Genomic DNA, 22,757 nt, shown 5'->3' with positions numbered 1-22,757 from the left:
AGGGAACCTGTATAGCTGGCAGATACTCACCTCCATGAGCTGCACTTTCCTGCCCAGCCGCAACGTTGTCAAGTATCTGAAGTTTCATCTCAAAAGGTGAGTTTTTGACAATACACATTCAGATATGGCCACACTACTTTACCAGGAAACAGCAGCAAATCTAATCCACTTCCTCAAACTATTCTGTAACGTCTAGTCTATTCTATAGGCCACAATACTCCTCTGGTTTTCATAAAACAATCAACAAACAACAATTCAAACATCTGTTTTTGATTAATTTTTGATTAACACTTTTAATTGACGTGTTTCCAAGGTTTTACAGTGTAGTTGTAATCCTTTTACAGCTGTTGCATAGTACTTGAGATCCAGGAATCTCAATGTCTTTTTCGCACACTTCCAACTTATCTCTCATAGCACATGCTGCTTTATTTTACAGTTGAGGAGAGCATGGAAAATCTCCATGCTGCAAGTCATTCATATTTATGAAGTGTCATATTTGTGCAGGAGTTGCATGGTTGAGTGACTTACCCACATTGTCCTGTTCACATCCATTGAGTTTTTTTGCATGGGACTCACCAATACAAGCATCTGTTGGTACAACACAGCTCAAAGGAGTCTGCAGCAAAGCCAGGAATAGAAAGCAGAAGTCCTGACCCTCATCCCCGTTGTTGTAGCCAGTAACTTAGGATCTCTACTAACTGTCAGTTCTGCATAACTAGAGCACCCCTGGGGAAGACCAGGACAAATGGATACAAACTCCTGGAAGGCTGCATCAGGCTTAATACCAGGAAAAACTCCTTCAGTCAGGGTGTCCAGACTGTGGAATAAACTCCTTCTAGAGGTGGTGCAGTCACCTACCCTTGTGGTTTTCAAGAGGAGACTGGACAGTCATGTTGCTGGGGTCACTTGACTCCAGTTTTCTTCCTGCCTAGAGTGAGGGGGCTAGACCCAGTGTTCTGCGAGGTCCCTTCCAGCCCCTAACAATCTATGAATAAATTAATAGTCAGGACTGATTTCTCTTGGGATTTTCATACTCTTTGTTTCTTTTCAGGGCAAGAAACTTGCTGAGGAAAACAGTGTGAGATCAAGGCATGTTCTCACTGCCAAAGATGTGATTTTATTACAATAGGGTAACACAGTAGTTATCTTGTTGTGAAATCCTAATGGAGACAAGGCATCTGTAGTATATATCATGATGTAGTTAGATGAGGTCATCATTATACTCTGGGCCCATGATTGCAGTCACTGACAGTAGCTTCTGTTAGGATTGCCCAGCAGTAGCAGTAAAGCTTTGGTGAGGCAATAGGTCAGTGTCCTGGTTCCAAGTCCTGGGGGTCATTTGACCAGGGCGTCCTCAGGGCTCCCTCAGAGCTTCCATTTTATCAGCTGGTGGTAACACACCATTTGTTTTGTAGGGTACGAGATCAGTTTCCAGGAACTGAAATGGAGAAATACGCCCTCTTCACGTACGAGTCTCTCAAAAAAACCAAATGCAGAGAGTTTGTGCCATCACGGGATGAAATAGAAGCCCTGATCAGCCGGCAGGAAATGACTTCTACAGTTTACTGTCACGGTGGTGGTTCCTGCAAAATCACAATTAATTCCCACACCACAGCTGGAGAGGTGAGAGGAAGTGTTAGTTGTAAAGCCTCCTAGGGACAAATGCTGATTGTTTGGAGGGTATACAGTAGTTTCAGCCAGTAATTCTCTCAGACTCTTGATGCATTAGGGAGTTTTGGGGTACAGATTGACCCACTAGATGGGAATTCTCAACGTCTTTCAGGAGAGGTGAGACTCTCACGTTTCTTCAGGAAGATGCTACTGGGTCCTCTGCTCAGGAAGCCATTTGCTGATTGGAGGGTCTGCCAACTGATGATTGGTAGCCAAACAACCCATTTTCAACCCCCAAAACAACCCCCAACTTGACTTAGGAGTGACTCCACTATGCTCTGGGGTCGGTAAGAACAGGTTGGTCACAAAGACTGGAAAACTTCAGTTGTAACACTGAAATCTCAGAAACTTGATTGTGAGATAAATTTGGAATGGTTTTGCAGTGAGGTACTGTTATAATTAAATAACGTCTAGGGCTAAAGGAGGAGATATAGACTAGTATTTGGAGAAAACAGCTGTTGAATCTAACTAGATGGTATCTGCCATATTTTTATCCTAACGTAACTCTTGGCTCTTAATTTTCTTTTGTTTAACTTACCTACCCTCAAAAACTAACAACTTTTTTGTTATAGCATTAATAAAATGTTTTTCATTAGGTTGTCGAAAAGCTAATTCGAGGCTTGGCTATGGAGGATAGCAGAAATATGTTTGCCTTGTTTGAACACAATGGAACTACTGATAAAGCAATTGAAAGCAGGACCATTGTGGCTGATGTCTTGGCAAAGTTTGAAAAGTGAGTGCATCTCTCCCTCAACTACTAGCAGCAATTAATAAAGAAACTTCCTAACATCAGCAGCAGGCTGAATTTTCTTCTTTTTATGACTCATTTGTGGTGAGGCAGCTACAGTCTACGTGCTTTGTTTCTGAAACAACGGCATCTTTTCTTAGAAGAATTAATGAAGTGCTTGTAAACTCATGCTTGAATTTCCTCATTACAATTGACAGTGAAGTACAAATTTTTCATTGTTCATCAGTTTTGTATGTTCTTGTCTAATAAATTCCTTTTCCTTTCTGTCTTGTCACTACTGGCTCCCCTCTTCCACATTGCATCTACATCAGCCTTTTCTTCTCTAAAATGTCCCACCATTATTAACAGTGGTGCAGCTGTTTTGGTGGGAGAAATCATATATGCAGGGGTCCAGGCAGTCATTGCTGTTTGAATCACATATGTCATGTAACCTTTCTGAGAGTAAATGTACACAAGCTTTCCAACTGTTGTTACATTAGAAATGTAATTAAATATCATTAAAATGCAAATATAATTGCAGCACCTTCTAATGTAATCACTGCCTTTCAGCTGTTAACCAAGCTTAGGTCCCTACCACGTTACACATAGTACACAATTAACTGCTTAATTGTGCAATAAATTTAGACCGACCACATGTGCAAAGTAATTATCACACAAGTAACTGGTGAATCACAAAATAAATTTAGACCAGCCACACATGCAAAGTAATTATCACGCCATAAAAATGTTCCTCTAGCTATAAAAAGAGCTAACCAGCTATGAGGCGAGTGCTTGAAAATGCGTAACAACTTTATAGTGGTTTTCCATCCAGCTTCAATTTGTGGTCAGGACCCATGTTTTCTGGTGTCAGTGGTGTTTTTGTCACTTTTTTTTGTCCTGGGGATCAGTTCAGAATTTTGTTCATTAGATTGGTGGTCTTTGCCTCAGATCTGAACCAACCACTAGAATTCCTGGAACTTCTTGAAGGCTGACTGCAAGATGCAGCCATGACAAGTCGTCCTATTAAAGCAAATCCAAAATATTGGATGAAGTGCTGGATCTGCATGTTATAATGGCACAAGTCCAGAATAACTCCATTGACATCAGTATAGCTACTCCAGATCTATAATAAGTGTAACAAAGCTTTGCATGTCTTGTCAACATTAAACATAGTTTTGGTAACTCAGGTCTGCTCCATACATATATGTTTCTAGGCTTGCTGTTGCTTCAGAAGTTGGGGATATGCCATGGAAGTTCTACTTCAAGCTTTACTGTTTCCTGGACACAGAAAATGTGCCAAAGGACAGCGTGGAATTTGCATTCATGTTTGAACAGGTAAGTAACTAGATATATTTTGCTTTGGAGAGGAGAGTCGGATATAGAGACAAGTTAACTTAGCCTGCCATTCAGTGTGGAAAAGAGTTTGTTCCCAGAGATACATGTTACCTTGCTAAGTCTTTGAGTCAAATTCAGAAGCAAGTCAGAAAGCTTGGACATGACACATTTCTAGCAATGTAACTTATATCAGTTTTATACAACGATGTAAATTCTAGCAGGACCCACAACAGGTGTCCAAGATTACAACTTGCAGTCAGTGGTTATTACAGCGTCTTGCCACTGGGTGGCAGGGAACCACATAATAGTCTATTTGTCTGTATCTAAAAGCTCTCCCAAACTGGCTGACGTTTAAATCTCTATATTTTCAACCTGATTATACACCAGAAGCAAGGAACTTCTGCCGGTGTAAAGCTGTATGTCCTGTGTCTGCTCCTTGTTTACTCTGGTGTAAAGGCTGATTACATTGATGTAGTTGTGTTGTATCCAGAGATGGTTCAGTTGACACACTACTTTGACCTGATCTGCTTGAACATGTCCAGTAGCTTGGAGTTTTGCATTCCCCCAGTCAGAGATGATCCGAGCAGGGTGCGGGACCCAGGGCAAATCAGCTTGTGCGGGGCCCTGCCCTCAGATGCAAGGAAGCCAGCGGCAGATTTGGCAGCGGGGGGAGGAGAAGGGGTGCCGAACGGCCAAACGTAAAGCTGGCGGCTGTGCGGAATTGTTGTGCAGCTCCACCCGGCTTGGCGGAGCCCCCAAAGCGCAGGCCGTAGGGCAGTCGCTTCAATTCCCCCCCTGCCCCCAGAGATGGCCCTTCTCCCAGTCTCCCAAACAGTTAGCAGAGTATAACTCTCAGGCCCCATTTGAACCCGGCTCACTCAGGTTTAAGCTGGAGGAAGTTTACATACCAAAAGGTGAGGAGAAATGGTAACAGGAGCCAAAGGTGTTTACAGCTTCTCTGCACCCTTCATGTTACATGTCCTCTTCCCACCCCTCTTTCTTCTTGCTTTACATTCACATCTTCTACTTCCTCAGTATGCAAGTCGCACACCAGTTGAGATGCTCTGGGATTCCTGTAGGCTACACTTACTTGATTGGAAGAAACAATCCATACTTTGGACCAGGCCCTCAGCTATTTGGACTGGTGAAGTAGTTTCAGGGGAGCTGCCCCATTTAATGCAAGCTGAGAACAAAGCTGCCCTTTCCATTCACTTTTGATTGTAGCTCATCTTTACCACCTCTTCTTTTACATGTGCCTCACAAACATTTGTATTTTGTAGGCAGTCATGACACAAGCTGCCATGGGTGAGAAGCTGGTGGGGGAGGAATGTCTGCATTAAACTGTGTATAATTAAGAGAGCCCAAGAAACAGAAAATAAAAAACTGAAAAGAAATAACGCATCTCCAAGGAAACTTTTAAAACCCCCAGACCAACTTTTGACATCAAAACTGACACTGGCACGTGCAGGCAGCTCATTAGACCACAGTCCTTCCATTTTTCAGGATTGCATTAGAGTTTAATAGGTTCTGTAATCAGACAGCCAAGGCTGCCTTCTCCCCACAACCCCATAACCAATAGATCACAATGATAAGTAGGAACCTGACTGATGAATATGATGTTCTTAGCCCAAAGTGGGGTTTATTATTGCAAAAATACCAACTGGTAAAAGCTAAATGGATTTGTGGTTGGAAATTAATTATAAAAATTCATATTGACAGAAGGTAGTTGCTTTCCCTTGGTAATGAGCACTCCAATCTACCAGTACTACTTTGTGTTTGTATTTAATATGGCAGGTTTTGGTTGGAGGGAAGGGAATGAACCGTGGCATGATGTCAATGGCCAAGAGATATTTTCTATAGGCAGTTTTCTTCATCTAGCAACCACTTTAAAGTTGTGTCAAGACTGTTTCACCCCTATTTGAAGAATACCTGTCCCAAGAAGCTTCAATTTGGGGTGGGGCAAATCTAATTTCTTGGAAGTGGTCAGTGACTTGGGTTTCCTATTCACCATATTGTTACAGGTGAATATTTCTTGTCCCACTCAGTTGGATTTATGATTCACACACTTCAAATAATTAAGAAGAAAATCCTTGAGATAATATAACCTATGAGAAAGCAACTCAAGTGCTGTCTTGAAATATCACATTGTACTACTGATCCAAACTGCAGGCAGGCATTTGTGTAGTTTGCAATTCAAATGAGTGCAACTGTACATAGAAGGCAGTCTCCTTGCAGAAGATGCTGCTTCAATATTGCTTTGCTAACTGTTAGCACGCTGTATAGTCAATCAGGTGTTCTGTAACTTCACAAGAGCTGTCCTGTTTAGTCAGTTACTTATGCACCTTATTCCTGCACCATCCCTGTTTTATGCAACTTACTAATAATTTTCCATGTGGCACTGTATCAAATGCTTTGAAGTCCAGGTGGATAAGTTTTTCCATGCTTCTTTTATCTATGTAACCAGGTTTCTAAGATACCAGGTTAGTTTGGTTAATTCACGTTGCATACCATGCAGGTTTGAACTTCATCACTTCATCAATTTTTTTTTTTAAATCCTACTTAATTTGCACACTCACAAAGTTGCCTCGCCCATCTTTCCATCAGGCTCATGAAGCAGTAATCAGAGGACACTACCCTGCTCCTGAAGAAACCCTCCAAGTGCTTGCTGCCTTGCGACTCCAGTACCTACAAGGAGACTACTCCCTACATACAACCATCCCAGAAATAGAGGAAGTCTACCCCTTGCAAAGGTTGAAGTCTCGTATTACATATTCTACTAAACACTTTACCCCAGTTGAGAGGATTGAGAGGAAACGGGCAAGCTTTCTTGAAGGAACACTGAGGAGGAGTTTCCGCAGTGGCTCTATCAGCAAACAGAAGATCGAGGAGGAACAGATGGTGGATATGTGGATCAGAGAAGAAGTCTCAGGTGCCAGAACTAGTATTCTTGACAAATGGAAAAAATTGCAGAGAATGAATCAAGAACAGGCTATGGCCAAGTACATGACTTTGATTAAGGAGTGGCCTGGCTATGGATCAACTCTCTTTGATGTGGAGGTGAGGAAAACCCATTGGATACGGCCAGTGACCCATTTTAGTGTTGCCACTGTTCTGGCATAATGACTAGGCCCCCAGTGTATATTATTTAAAGGTATTGCTAATTTTTATGGGGGGAGAGAAGGATGACATAATATTGACCATCTAATTAAGAAATTCTCATTCTCATGCTTACTGCAAACATTGATATACAAGTCCTTTATTAATGCTGTACAAGATCAGATAACTGTCTCCCTGAAAAGTAGGTGGCATAAAGATTAGAAAACTTTGTATATAGTGTCATGTTAAACACATACTGCCTTTATGTGGTATTATGTGGTGGTGACTGGGTGCAAAGAAGAGGACAAGTGATTTTTCCAAGTTTTCTTTAACGTTCATTTATACTCTTTCACTAGTGCAAAGAAGGAGGCTTTCCACAAGAGTTGTGGTTGGGAGTCAGTGCTGATGCTGTTTCTGTCTACAAGCGTGAGGAAGGCAGGCCATTAGAAGTGTTCCAGTATGAACATATTCTGTCCTTTGGTGCTCCACTTGCCAATACCTACAAGATTATAGTGGATGAGAGAGAGCTGCTTTTTGAAACCAGTGAGGTAAGGAAGAAGGATAAGACATTTTATTTTAAAAGTACTTTTAAAAATTCCATCTCCCCTTTTTCCAGCTAATACTTTTACCTTGTTCAAATAACATGTCATAGGCTTTTTCACCTACCCTCTTTAAGATCTAGAAGATCTGGGGATGTTAGAGCAAAAGTCCCTAATGCTTAGTTTATGTCACTTCAGTAGTGTTCTCTGACAGAGGCAGAAAGAAGAGGTAGAGAGAGAAAAAAGAGGAATAGGGCAGAAGCTAATAAGTGTTTGAGTACTTGTATTTGCTAATAACATGCTTTTTGTATGTGTTTAGATAATAAAAATTACTCACTCCTGTTTTGTGCACATAAATGCATTTACACATTAGATCATCACTAACAGCTTCGGGTTATTTGCACTCTCTTGACAGGTGGTTGACATCGCAAAGCTGATGAAAGCCTATATCAGTATGATTGTGAAAAAGCGCTACAGCACTTCTCGATCAGTGAGTAGTCATGGGAGTCAAAGCAGCTCTAGGTGAAAAAACAAAACCAGTCTCACTGTGCCTCAATACCAGAACATATCACAGCTGGCCTAAAAATACTGATCACATTTATAAGGCTAACCAAGAAGCAGACTTTCTAAGGGAGTTTCAACCACATTTGTTTAAGGACTCCTGTGTAAAACATCAACTTGAATAGTCACATACTAAAACTGTTGACTTCAAAACCTCCAAAGCTTTGTTGCCTTTAGTTGACATACTGTATGCCTTAAAACTTTAGTCTGCTGCCATCCAAGCAGTATGAAGTGCCTTAAGAAATTAAAACCAACTTGCATTGACCTAAATTGTGTTAAAGGGAATGTGCTTTCTTTTCAATTCAAAACACTGAGAAAACATGGAAGAGGCGTTTTATTCATCCACTATGCACTAACCTACTGTCCTGTTAAGTTTGTTGGGGGGAGAAAGTACTTTTATTGGAAGGCTGCTGGCAGCTTTCCTGATAGACTTTATTAACAATGTGTTTTGTTTCCCCTTGCTTTCATGGATGTGTGTGCATGCACATGACCTGTATAAACAGTAATTTTATTCCATATTTCATGAGTCTTGGAAGCAAAGGGAATAATGATGTGCAATGGTGTAAACAGTCTCTGTACATTTTAATAGTTCAGAGTTATAGTTATTTCAGTTGTACTGTTACTTTTTAAGCCAGTTTTAACGAGTAAAAATCCAGGATTTTCATACATTTCTGATTTACTATTAAATTCATTCTACAATATATGTAGCAAGTTGGCATTCTGTACCTGCTGTATTATAAATTGTTTTGTAGCTAAGAAGCTATATTTATAGATTGCCCTAATATGAAAGTACAATTATCAATACAATGTTCAGTAATTTGTCTTCAGTTTTATGGTTAATGTTAAACTTTTTCTATTAAATACACTACCCTTGTAGAACTCTGGTTGGATGCTCCAAAATAAACCAGTCAGAAAAGGTGAGAGCCCTTCAAAGTTGAAATTAAACCAAGAAGAAAAAAAAGTTATATATAGTGAAACTATTCTATTGTTCCTCTTTATTTTACCCTTCTGCCTAAGGAAGGTTCTTGACAAAGCACATGTAAATAAATAAGTGCTATCAGCCAGCAGTAAAACTGCTGTGGGACTTTTATTTTTGTATGAAGAAGTTGTAATGTACTGTAAGGCAAAACATGGATCAAAGATATCTTCTGTCTGTAGCAACAACAAAAAAATTGTACGAGCCCTTAATGACAACTTCAGCCTTGAAGAAATCTCGCCTGTTTGCTCAAACAAAGTCCAGCAATAAAGTATCCTAGTTAGCATTTGTTGTTGCCCGTTAATACTCTGTTGGGTTGTCTGGAGAGTGGGGGGAACTAGTAGTTGTCTTCCAGTTTTCTGGGGGCAAGGATAAGAGTACACTACAAACTGGATGATGGTATATACCTAGTGATATATACAGTGATGATAGTATATATATGTTGTATATAGATTAGTATAGCTTCTAAATGTCATGCATCAGCTGAAACATTTTACGGCAAACAAAAGAGATTCATATAATACAAAGAATCCACAACCACCATGGATGAAGATGAGTCTTCAGGTGACATGGAAATGCTAACACCAATTGCTTTATCTCTGGGGACTCTTGCAATATGTAAAGACTCCCCAGAAACAAGGCAAGTAGATCCAAGTTACCCAACAAGCCAGTTATGCCTAGGGCAGCACTAACTCTCTACCAGCCATTAAATGCTCCCAGCGATGCACAGCACACATCTGGAGTCTTGTGAACACCTGACAGTGTGCTGCCATGGGAACTTCACCACAGGTTTCAAAGGCAGTGTCCTTTTCAGAAATGTTGGCATTTGCAAGAAAGTAATACTTTCAAGAAGTAGAAGTTGGCCCATGTTCTTAAACTTCAAACGTAGCTATGGTCAGCTTTCCTTTCTCCAGTTTTTTGAATAACTTCATTTTTGAAAGGTGGTGGGAGGTAAGAGTGGGCAGCTCCACTAAAACCAGGTGTTTAAATTTGGATACAAGAAGCTAATCTTAAGTAACCTCATTTTGGGCACACAAGATTTTGACTTTTGCTAGTTGTGTAAATCATTGTCAACATAATGAGGATATCACACGGAGGAATTACTAGTCAAGCTTACATAAAGAAAGGGAAGGAACATCTTCTACAAACCAGAATACACCTCTGCTGATCTGAAAATGCACAACCCCTCTGTATTAGTGAAGATATTTCAAGGTGCAGGAGTTTGTGTAATGAGTGATGGACCTCAGTAGCAAAGATCAGATCCGGTCCCTTTAAATGTCCTAGGATTCTGGTTCTATACCATGTAGCAATAAGGAAAAAGAGTAAAGTCCAGATCTGCTTCCATGCATCTATCTGTTTAGTGGGTTTGTTTTGGGTACCATCTTTTTCATGCATGAATTTTCCCTTAGCACCAATTCCACAAAACTCTAGCCCCATATGGCTGCCTCAAACCCTCCTCTCTCTGTGTCTGATACTAGGGCTAGGGACAGACATTACACACAAACTGGTTTAAGTGTTCAGAAACTGGTTTAAACCTGTAACAGAACACATGTTCAGTGCACATGAAGTAGTTTGAAAATGGCTGAAACTGGTTCGAGATAAACCTGGTTGAATGTAGTATCAGACTTAACTGATTTGGGTCAAACCAATTTATGCACTGTCTGTCCCAGACCCCTTCCTGTTTTAAGTTAAATCAGAGCCCTTCAGCATCCCAGATGCTTTGCAACTCTAAACAGGGCTCTGCTCTCTGCTCCAGCCCAGGAGGACTGGCCCCTCCCCTCTGCTCTCTGGCTGTTGCTCTGGAAGAGACTGCAGATACAGCAGCATCTTCCTGGTCCCCCTGCCCCCCATCTCCCTCACCACTCCCTGCTCAAGCAGATATCCCCCCTCCCCTCTGCCTTACACAGATACCTCTCAGGATTAGCAAGCATACCATATGCTGGCTATGGTCCATGTTGTGGGAGATAGGACAAAGGCAGACAGGACAGTGTTGGCTTGGGGCTTTTTGGAGCTAATCAACAGGTAGCTGGTAACATCTCTCCATTCCTTCCTTGGAAAAAGTTGTTTAAAAGAGCTTGAAGGCTATTGTTTTGTTTGGGCTGATAAATGATAACAACTCCCTGTGTAACTCCCTTCTGTGTAACTCAGTGCTCTGTTATCAACAATGTGGGGGGGGGACCCCCTCCCTAATCAGAGTGTCCTGTTGGACCTTGGCAACACCCCCTCCTCAGCTCAGCATTGTGGTACAGCATTGTGTGAAGGTACGGCTGCTCGAACACCCCCTGCCTTCTAGCATGAGCCACTGAAGGCATGTGCCTGCATTTCTTCAGTCCAGGGGGGATATCTGAACGATTACAAACCGGTTTAGCTTAGCCAGGTTAGACTAACCTGCAGAGATTGAATCAATTCTGGCTCAGGCTTTTTGAATGTCTGTCCCTAGCCCAGGGCTCTTAATTCAGGCTGAGTGTTGTTAGCTTATGCACCTACGCTATTTAAGAGCAGCCTATCAATTGGCCTACTCTCTACGCAAATAATAGGTCCAACCTTGTCTTTATGAAACACTAATGTATTTGGTTTACTCAGCAGTCTCCCCAGGTTCTTTCAGCAAAGGGATGCATTTTGACTGGGAGGAAGAATTAAATGAGTGGGTCAAGGAATACTTTTAACTGTAAGTATTATACACTAAGTTATATGTATTTAAAAGTGTTGTACATACACTCAGAGCAAAAGGATAAGTGCTTGTTAAATCAAAGTCTGGTAGTGGAGTATGGAAGGAGTTCTAAATGATCAAACTGCACTGTCTGTAAAACATAAGAATGGCTAGTCAAGCTGAGTGATTGCTTGCAGTCTAAAGGTCATGAGGTTTGAAGTCTAAAGGGACTGCTTGTGCTTCTTGCTTCTTTAAAATTAGAGAAATTCATTTCAGGATTCACTGAAAGCTTTGCTCTTGATACAGAGTTGACATTTCTCCTTATTAGCAATGTTTTCCTTTAGATTCTTCTTTGATTCTTGTTTTAATCAGTGAAGTTTTAAAGCTGCTACACATAGAGAATAAGGCGCAACCACAATGTAATCTTACATCTGAATGGGGCCCCGGGGCAGGTTGTGGGAGTGTCAGAGCCCAGACAGCTCATCCAGGGGCACGGTGGGACTCCCATCGCTCTGCATACGTCAGGAGAGGGCTGGGGGGCCTGTCCCCCAGATCTGTGCGGGGCAGAAGCAGGCTGAGCTCTGCACACTGCTGCCCTGGGAGCTGGCTGCCGTGTGTGACACCATGTGCCTGCCACTGCTGGCTCCCAGGACATTGGCGCATAGAGCCCAGTCCACAACGGTAGCCCATCTCTGCCCCACGCACAGATTCGGGGGGCATGGGCCCCCTGGGCCTCTCCCAAGGTGCACGCAGCAACAGGAACCCTCCTGCGCTACTGGATGCCTCTCGGGCTCCAACCCTCCCATGACCCATCCCAGGGTTCCATTCACCTCAGCGCCTGCCACTACACCACTCCCTCCCTCACCTCGGGGGCCCTCAGTCTGCCCCCCCCACACTCCTTCACCAACTTACCTGCTATGGTGGGCAGTGCGCCGCATGCCAATCCTGCCTTCCACCACAGTCTCTCAAGCTGCACCACACAGACTATAGTGGCAACTGGGGATTCCCCTTGCATATAAATGCCTCCTACAACTATCCACTGAAAATCACTAGGACTTAGGCACTCTTAAAATCTTACCCACAGTGCTGTGCATTTATATTGTTTCTAAACATATTTCTGTGCACTTTGTGCTGTTGAAGTATCAGCTATTCTTATGTTATAGTCCAGTCTACTGCTTTAGACCACAGTCCAGCAAGGATATATACATACTGCATTCAGGAAGACTACTCATACGCCTGCATAAATCTTTGCAGGGTCAGGGCTTTAATGAATCTTTTTAATAAATCTTGGTGCTTTCTAACCTACAAAACCAACTGCATAACAATGTAAGTACAAATAATGAATGCCACCTTATTTTTTAAGAAATGTGACCATTCAAATAGCAAACTCTGATTAAAAGTCATTTTTCACAGGCAAGGAGAAATCTGGGAAGGAAATGTTTTAAATTTTCTGAGGTACAAAAAACATCCAATAGAAACAGACCAAACAGTATGTTACTTGTGTTAAGATGTTACTGCTCTTCCAGAAATTAATTACTCTGCCTTTTTTTTTTAGAAAGGAAGAAAGGAAAAGACTGTGTGCCATCAGGGATGGTGAGTGGGAGATAGACTCCTACTTCCAGGCCCTTTCCCCCCAGGAGGCGGAGGGTAGACCATGGTCCAGGACAAAGGAGGACACCGGGACCTCCCATCCTGTCCAGCCACGGGGATGGACCAAAGTGGTCAAGGGCCCCAAAGCCAAGGTCCCCCCACCGCTGGAGCATTGCAGCAGGTACGAACCTCTTGCAGCCCCAGCAGAGCCTGCTAAGTTGCCAGCTCCTGCAGGCAACACAGGCTCATCTGTAGCTACCGCCCCCAAGACAAAACGCAGTGTTTGTTGTGGGTGACTCCATCCTGAGGGGGACTGAGGGGGCAATCTGCCACCCGACCCCTTAGCCTGGGAAGTCTGCTGCTTCCCAGGAGCCCATATCTGAGACATCGCAGAAAGGATCCATGAGCTCCTCCGGCCCACTGACCACTACCCTATGCTCCTTATCCATGTGGGCACAAATGACATGGATCGGAATGCTCCCAGACGGGTCATGAAGTGCTACAGGTATTTGGGAGCAGGGCTTAAGGGTTTGGGGGCGCAGGTGGTGTTTTCATCAATCCTCCCGGTTTCGGGTTACGGGCTGAGGAGGGAGAAAAGGATTGAGGTAGTGAACCAAAGACTGTGGCGCTGGTGTCATCGGAAAGGCTTCAGCTTCCATGACCACAGTCCGCTCTTTGGAGACAGAGGCAGTGAGCTGCTGGGAAGGGATGGCCTCCACCTCTCTTCACTGGGGAGGAGGCTCTTCTCAGCCAGACTAGCTGGGCTTTAAACTAAGCCGGACGGGGCAGGACTACTGCCACTGCTGACCCACTGAGCAACCCTTGCAAAGTCAGCAGGCCAAGGCATTTAAGGGAGCCCAACCCTGCCCCAGCTCTGGAACAACGTGTAGGCAAGGCAAGGGCCCTCGAGAGGACACTTGCATGCCTGTACACGAAAGCCAGGAGCTTGGGGAATAAACAGGATGAACTTGTCTTCCAGCTTAAAACAAATAAATATTATGTCATAGGGATAATGGAGGCCTGGTGGGACTCCACCCATGACTGGACCATGGGTATAGACGGCTATACCATGTACAGGAGAGATCAAGTGGACAAAAGGAGCGGGGGTGTAGCTCTCTATATCAAGGAGAGCTACATGTCCCTGCAAACCAACATTGGCACCCAGGGTGGATGACTGGAGACCCTCTGGGTTAAAATCCATGGGGAACACAGCACAGGGGACACAATGGTGGGAGTCTTCTACCGACCTCCCACCCAGAATCAAGAGCTTGACCAGGAGTTCACCAGGTAATTGTCTGAGGCCTCACGCTCCCAGTTCATGGTTGTCATGGGAGACTTCAACTACCCAGACATCTCATGGGAAGAGCGCTTAGCCAAATCCGAGCGGTCGCAAAGCTTCCTCACGTGCATAGATGAGCTCTATCTGACACAAAAGTCTACGGGCCAATGAGAGGTTGACTTGTTCTGCTTGACTTGGTACTGGCAACCGGAGACGACCTAATCAGTGACTTAACGATCGAAGGGAAGCTGGGTGACAGCGACCACAAGCTGATCACCTTCACCATCCGCCATAAAGCTAGCACGTCAGTCAGCAATACAGAAGTCCTTGACTTCAGGAAAGCTGACTTTGACAAACTCAGGAGGCTTGTTGGTGAGGCCCTAAGGGACCACGACCCCAAGGGGAGGGGAGTTCAGGAAGAGTGGTTGCTCCTCAAGGGAGCGATCCTAGATGCATAAGCTAAGTCTATTCCGTCTCGGAGGAAAGGCAGCAAAAGTGCACAGCAGCCCCCTTGGCTCAGCAAGGAACTGGCGGACCTCCTGCATCTAAAAAGAAAGACCTACAAAGGATGGAGGATGGGATCCACCTCCAAGGAGGAATATTCTGCACTGGTCTGGACCTGCAGGGAGAGAACCAGGAAAGCCAAGGCTGCGACTGAACTCCAACCGGCTAAATGTATCCAGATGGGACAACTGACAACTGATGCCCAGGAAAAAGTGTACTTGCTAAATGGGTACTTTGTGTCAGTTTTTCACCAGTCCCGTGGGATGCCCCTGGCCACTGCGGGACAGGAAGGCCCAGGTGAGGGAGATTCCCTACCATCCATCAAAGCTGACCTTGTGAAGGAACACCTTGACAGTCTGGATACCTTCAAGTCAGCCAGCCCTGACGGTTTACACCCAAGGGTACTCAAAGAGCTGGCAAGCATCATAGCTCAGCCCCTGGCATGGATCTTTGAGAATTCCTGGTGCTGTGGTGAAGTACCTGAAGATTGGAAGAAGGCCAGTGTGGTGCTTATCTTCAAAAAAGGGAGGAAAGTGGATCTGGCAAACTACAGACCCATCAGCCTGACCTCTACCCTGGGGAAGGTCTTAGAAAAGATTATCAAAGAGGCCATTCTTAATGGACTGGCCGATGGCAACATCCTGAGGGATAGCCAGCCACGGGTTTGTTGTGGGTAGGTCTTGCTTGACCAATCTTATTTCCTTTCATGACCAGGTGACCTATCACCTGGAAAAGGGAGAGGAGATTGATGTCATATATCTTGACTTTAAAAAAGCCTTTGGTCTGGTATCCCATGATCACCTCTTGGCAAAACTGAACGCCTTCAAGACAAATTTGGATGTTTATCTTGCTGGGATCCTATGACCCCAGCTGACTTTCGGCCCCTGGGGCAGGGTGCTGGACTCGATGATCTTCCGAGGTCCATTCCAGCCCTAATGTCTATGAAACTATTAAATTAGTTGACTTATGAATTGATGTATATTTGAAACTGGTAATGGCAAAAAGGTTAAGTTGTCCAAAAAGTTAGCTTTAGGCAGTACCAAATCAGGTCTTGGTGACTCAGAGAAAGTCTTTACAATTCTGAAGATGTAGTAAAATTCTGTGTGAGGTGTTTACATTCTTTGCCATGTTTTATACACAATGAGAGAAGGGGGAAAAACTTTCTGCTTCTGTGCAGTTATACTGAAAATAGGATGAGAATGTTCAGAAGGGACAGTAGAGGGCAGCCTGTAGAGGTCTAATGTTTTCTGCAGAGTGAATGAGGTTGTTTGCTTTATCCTGGCCAAGAAGTTCATTTTCTGTGAACTTCCTTTCTCCTTTATGTTTCACCTGTTATTCGTCACCTATTCAGGAATAAGAATCTATAGCACACATGACCCAGAACATAGCCTTCTGAACTTGGGACATGAACTTGAGGCTTCTTTTTAAACAAACAGTCACTTTCTGAAAGGTTCAATGTCTCTGTTTAACAATCTAAACATAAGAAATAATTCCTTCTCCTTTAAAACTATTATTTCCCACCACTTTTGTCGGTAATACTTTGTATGTAAAATACCTTTGTCTTTTTAGTTCATCACAGAATTCAGTCTCCTAAAATAGGCAAAACTTGATAAATAAAAGTTGCTGCTCCATAGATTTTTTTAGCCTAAGGTCATGGGAAAGATGAACAAAAATGATACAGTACAGAATAGTACAATAAAGGATAAAATAAGTGCAGTGAAGCCTTTACAGCCCAAATGCTTTGATACATCTGCTGATTCTATTAGGAGGATTTGCACACACGGCTAAAAAAAGACCTTGTGAATCTGACATGTTTGCACCTTAAGACCTCCCTTGCCCTTTGAATTTAATTTTATTAAAGTCAGCCCTATCTTGGTTGTTAACCTTTGGGTTTTGGACATTAGGGACTGCCAGGATCAGATGCATACGTTTCACCTTCACTCTTATCCCCTTCACCTACAAAGATTATGTTGTCAAGCAGCAATATACTGTCTTTTAACTACAATACTTTTGTTAGGGCAATTTGAAAATTGAATGAGCTATGCAATAGGGAACCGATTCAGATCTCTGGTGTACTGGTGCAGTGCCAAAGTGATGCCACTGAAGTATGGTACAACTGAGATCAGACTACATCTACACAATATCATAAAACTCTACTTGCTAAACAGAGCGCAAAGACTACAAACACATGTTGTTTTATTGTTGCAGGATAAGCTATGTGCAGATATGTCCCAGCACAAATGATCTGATTGACTGGCAGGTACAGACATTGCCTGGAGCTGTTGTCCCACAGGATGAGCCCCCAGCCTTGGGTGTGCATCTGCAAATGTGGTGATTCCCATGGGGGTCTTCTTGTTCTGCAGTATGAAACATGCACCCTGGAATAGCCTACCCTAGGTAGCAAGAAAGTGTGGGCAGCCCCGGCCTGTGCAGATTATGCCATAACCAAATAGAAGTCTGCCACAATAAAGTGGCACAAACTATTAATAGGAATCATTACACTCACATTTTGGACACTTGGGGCACAACAAGAGGCAAGGACATCTGTTCACTCATGTTTTGTGCTGCCATAAACATTTTTCTAGCACAACAAGGGTGATGTCTGTTTGCACCCAAAGGCTCCATTTGTTCTCAAACTACATGAGGAACACACGTTCTTAACCTTAGTACAATCCTTTCTAACTATCAAATATTTTTGACCACTTAATAATTGCTACATTATTCAACTAGCCTCTAACAGAGTTTTAAGCCAAGTAGGGATATTGGATTACCATGTTGACCATTTTAACACAGGGCATATGCTCTTCAACCTTGTCAAAAGAACTGCTCTGTGGCTTCACGCAAAATGACCCATTGATCCTGTAAGCAACCAATCATGTAACACATATTTGCCCAAAAAGGTTCACAAGAACATCTATTCCAACAACTCCCACAGACACAAGATACCCATAACAATCTTTGGATCTTTAGTATTAAAAAGAAAAAATAAGTCCACTACCTACAGTGCGCCAGAGGAAAAGACACAGGCACTTTGAAAACTCTTGGCGCTCTGGTGTAGTGCCCGAAGACTGGAAGAAGGCCAATGTGGTGCCTATCTTCAAGAAAGGGAGGAAAGTGGATCCGGCTAACTATAGGCCCATCAGCCTGACTTCTATCCCGGGGAAGATCTTAGAAAAGTTTATTAAAGAGGCCATCCTTAATGGACTGGCCAACGCCAACATCTTAAGGGATAGCCAGCACGGGTTTGTTGCGGGTAGGTCTTGCTTGACCAATCTCATTTCCTTCTACGACCAGGTGACCTATCACCTGGACAAGGGAGAAGAGATTGATGTCATATATCTTGACTTCAAAAAAGCCTTCGATCTGGTGTCCCATGATCGCCTCTTGGAGAAACTGGCCAATTGTCGCCTTGGGTCCTCCACGATCCACTGGCTGGAAAATTGGCTCCGGGGTCGGACCCAGAGGGTAGTAATCGATGCAAGTCACTCATCGTGGTGTCCTGTGACCAGTGGGGTCCCCCAAGGCTCTGTCCTTGGACCCATACTGTTCAACATCTTCATTAATGATGTGGACACTGGAGTCAGAAGCAGACTGGCCAAGTTCGCCGATGACACCAAACTTTGGGGCAAAGCATCCACACCAGAAGACAGGCAGGTTATCCAGGCTGACCTGGACAGGCTCAGCAAGTGGGCGGACGAGAATCTGATGGTGTTCAACGCCGATAAATGCAAGGTTCTCCACCTTGGGAAAAAAAACCCGCAGCATCCTTATAGGCTCGGCAGTGCTATGTTGGCTAGCACTATGGAAGAAAGAGACTTGGGGGTCATCATTGACCACAAGATGAACATGAGCCTGCAATGCGATGCGGCGGCTAGTAAAGCGACCAAAACGCTGGCTTGCATCCATAGATGCTTCTCAAGCAAATCCCGGGACGTCATTCTCCCCCTGTACTCGGCCTTAGTGAGGCCGCAGCTGGAGTACTGTGTCCAGTTTTGGGCTCCACAATTCAAAAAGGATGTGGAGAAGCTTGAGAGAGTCCAGAGAAGAGCCACGCGCATGATCAGAGGTCAGGGAAGCAGACCCTACGATGACAGGCTGAGAGCCCTGGGGCTCTTTAGCCTGAAAAAGCGCAGGCTCAGGGGTGATCTGATGGCCACCTACAAGTTTATCAGGGGTGACCACCAGCATCTGGGGGAACGTTTGTTCACCAGAGCGCCCCAAGGGATGACGAGCTGGTTTGCATCCATAGATGCTTCTCAAGCAAATCCCGGGACGTCATTCTCCCCCTGTACTCGGCCTTAGTGAGGCCGCAGCTGGAGTACTGTGTCCAGTTTTGGGCTCCACAATTCAAAAAGGATGTGGAGAAGCTTGAGAGAGTCCAGAGAAGAGCCACGCGCATGATCAGAGGTCAGGGAAGCAGACCCTACGATGACAGGCTGAGAGCCCTGGGGCTCTTTAGCCTGAAAAAGCGCAGGCTCAGGGGTGATCTGATGGCCACCTACAAGTTTATCAGGGGTGACCACCAGCATCTGGGGGAACGTTTGTTCACCAGAGCACCCCAAGGGATGACGAGGTCGAATGGTCACAAACTACTTCAAGATCGTTTCAGGCTGGACATAAGGAAGAACTTCTTTACTGTCCGAGCCCCGAAGGTCTGGAACAGCCTGCCACCGGAGGTGGTTCAAGCGCCTTCATTGAACACACCTTCAAGATGAAACTGGATGCTTATCTTGCTGGGATCCTATGACCCCAGCTGACTTCCTGCCCTTTGGGCGGGGGGCTGGACTCGATGATCTTCCAACGTCCCTTCCAGCCCTGATGTCTATGAAATCTATGAATACCTGGGCTCCTACAAGGAGAGGGAATTAGGTAAAATATCTCCAGATGACCCAAGGAAGCAGACTACGATCCATGTTACAAGGTAAAAAAAACTCTCAAAGATCCTTGCTTGGCCTCCCCCTAGCAGCGGGGAGCCATGTCTCTGAGACTACTTTCTCTGCCTTCAGCATCCAAATCCTACCTTTCCTGTTAGAAAAATCTGCATCCACAGACAGCTCCCATGTATACTAGCACCTTGGGGCAAAATTTCTTTCTGACCCCAAACCTGGCTATCAATTTAATTCTGAGTGCTTGAGGAAGATCCATCAGACACCTAAGAGGTTGCTGGTACCATTAGAAGCACCAGTGTCCATGTTTGAGAAGGAAGTGAGAAATATCCAGAAGTCAAGTCATGCATTCAAGAGAGAAAACAGATTCTTCCTGGCCAGGAGAATCCCCAAGGCACGGGATTAATACAGTCCTGTACAACAAAGTACAGCAAGTACTGAAACCATACTAAAAATTGAGACACAGAGGAATGAGTAGAGAAAGGAAACCTAACCCAGAAAGAGTGGCCACAACTATTCAGCTCAAGCCTTCACACAACACTGGAGAATTCCCTATAATATAAACAAAAGCATCTTGTCACCTCAAAACCCCCCAGGATATTGCAAGGTCGTATTGCAGTGAAATAGCCACTCCAATGCTTGACCTCCTTCTAGACCCAGGTAGCCATGTCTCAACCCGAGACCAGTTGCTATAGCTTCAGCCTTCAAATCCTGCCATGACTGTCAACAGTCTGCAGCAGAAGACACTTCCCAAGCATGCAAACAACCTGCATGTTGATCACATTTCCCTTTAACCCCCTTAGGGGGATGTCAAACATTCAGAGCCTCATATCACATGCTCTGATTGCCACTCCAAGAGCACTCCTCTCCTACGCAGTTGACCATGCCACAGTCATTTTCAAGCTCTTGAAGCAATTCAGGGGTTTTTCCCCATCCTGCCTTGGTAAGCAGACTACCCATCAACTTCACTTCTCAAACAGTTCAAAACCTTATTTTGATTTCCAGTTTGGATTAACTAAGGACTATCTTATACAAGCCTCACTGCAATATTTTTCTCAAACTTAATTAACTCTTCCTTTTTCCTGATACTCACCCCCTCTACATGTATTTGTAGTGAGCTACCATATCCACTGGCAACCTTGGCTTTTCTAAACTAAACAAACCAAGCTTTTTAAATAGCTTCTAAAGAGTTCAGCATCTCCTTAATCAGCCTAGTAGCCTTTCTCTGTGCCTGTTCCAGTTAAATTAATCATTTATGAACCTAAGTGCCCAGAACTGTACACAATATTCTACGTGAAGTCTTACCAAAGTTTTGTGCAACGGTACTAATCCTTCTCTGTCTTAACACCACATGTCCTATCCTAGAACTGTATCAGCCTTTTTCCTTATGATCGTGCCACACTGGCAATACATAATTTTATGATGGGCCAGTGCATCCAGTTTCTTCTCTTCCCCTGTTACCTCCAAAGTTTGAGATCCCAGATAGGGTTATTTGTATTAGTTCCTAAATGAATGACTTTCTGTTTAGTAATATTAACTTTGATACTATTTCTTTTGCTTCAAATTTATCTAATTCTTTCTGCAGGGTAATCCAATCCTCCTCCTCCATTATGTTGGCAATTACTTCTAGCTCTGTATCCTCTGTAAATTTCATAAGCATACATCTACTTTGTACACCTAGGTTGCTAACAAAAATATTAATCACCACAAGTCTCAAGATTAATCTCCAAAGAGCATGACTGCAAAGTTCTCTTTGGTCCTCTAACTCTTGTTTCTATATTGCCATTGTGCTCCCTTTGGCTAGGGACAGATTGACTTTTATTAGTAAATGTTTAGGATTGTGAATCCAGAAAAGCTGACAAAGCCAGTAGGGAAATACATAGCGCCCGAGCGAGGGACTAACAATAGAAGGATGGGGGTGAGGAGGGGAGCGCAACTAGGTTACAGGAGATACAATGTTAGCCAACTAAGCCCGAGGGAGAAAATATGGAACGCTTCACGAATTTGCGTGTCATCCTTGCCCAGGGGCCATGCTAATCTTCTCTGTATCGTTCCACTACACATAAACCGGTTTAAGTGATCAGAAACTAGTTTAATCTTGTAACAGAACAGATGTTCAGTGCACATAAACCAGTTTGAAAATGGCTGAAACCGGTTTGAGATAAACCTGGTTGAATGTAGTATCAGACTTAACTGATTTGGGTCAAACCAGTTTATGCAGTTTATGTCCCAGACCCTTTGCTGGTTTAAGCTAAACCAGACTCCCCCAGCATCCCAGCATGATCTCTGGGCTGGGTGGAGCTCTCTATTCTACAGCAAAGCTGGCCCCTCCCCTCTGCTTCTTGGCTGGAGCTCTGGCAGAGACTTGCAGGTACAGCAGGGTCTGCTGGCTTCCCCGTGTCCCCCTCCCCCCTCCCCCCCCACTCGCTGCTTAAGCAGAGATCCCTTCCTCCTCTCTCCCACAGCACAGACTGTAGCCAGCATGTGGTATGCTAGCTAATGCTGTGTAAGGCAGATGGGACAGTGTCCGCTTACGGCTTTTTGGAGGGAATCAACAGCTCAGACAGTAATGTCCCTGCATTCCTTCCTTTGGAAAAGGCAGACAAGGTTCTTTGGGTAAATCTGATATATTTTCTTAGACTAACTAAATAGTTGGGGAAAAAATTCTTAGAAAGCTTTTGGGTTTAACAGCCCTTTGTCAGGCTGAGGAAGTATATGCAGTTGGTGTGTGCTCTTCCTGGACTGAATAGTTCTACAATGCTCTTGTTCTACAGCAGGGATTTTTTTCAATGGAAAGAATTTTCTCTTTAACATGTCCTGCCTGTTCCATTTCTGGTAGATGTGCACACTGCCACATAAATATAATCCTGTGTTTTACAAGGCAAAAAAGAAAATTATAGGTACAGCATTTGCATGTGTAACAAATGTCAGTGTTTCTAGACA

At 43.9% G+C, this 22,757-nt stretch overlaps 1 protein-coding gene and 1 pseudogene across 1 annotated transcript in view; one reads left to right on the top strand and one right to left on the bottom strand.

Annotated features, from left to right (window-relative positions):
- The window catches only part of MYO10 (myosin X), a 213,687-nt gene extending 204,496 nt beyond the window's left edge, over window positions 1-9,191 (top strand). The window contains 7 exon segments of the mRNA XM_025208873.1: window positions 1-96; window positions 1,416-1,623; window positions 2,268-2,404; window positions 3,613-3,733; window positions 6,338-6,790; window positions 7,186-7,377; window positions 7,784-9,191. The exon segment at window positions 1-96 is cut by the window's left edge and continues 31 nt beyond it. Of these exon segments, the coding sequence (XP_025064658.1) occupies window positions 1-96; window positions 1,416-1,623; window positions 2,268-2,404; window positions 3,613-3,733; window positions 6,338-6,790; window positions 7,186-7,377; window positions 7,784-7,894 (1,318 nt within the window). The 3' untranslated portion in view covers window positions 7,895-9,191.
- A 12,603-nt stretch (window positions 9,192-21,794) lies between these two features.
- On the bottom strand, window positions 21,795-21,888 carry LOC112550933 (annotated as a pseudogene).
- Between the last annotated feature and the right edge of the window lie 869 nt (window positions 21,889-22,757).

Source organism: Alligator sinensis, unplaced genomic scaffold, assembly GCF_000455745.1.
Source record: "Alligator sinensis unplaced genomic scaffold, ASM45574v1 scaffold791_1, whole genome shotgun sequence".
NCBI lineage: Eukaryota > Metazoa > Chordata > Crocodylia > Alligatoridae > Alligator > Alligator sinensis.
The sequence above is the reverse complement of the archived record's forward strand: the minus strand, read 5'-3'. Positions and strand labels throughout refer to the sequence as shown.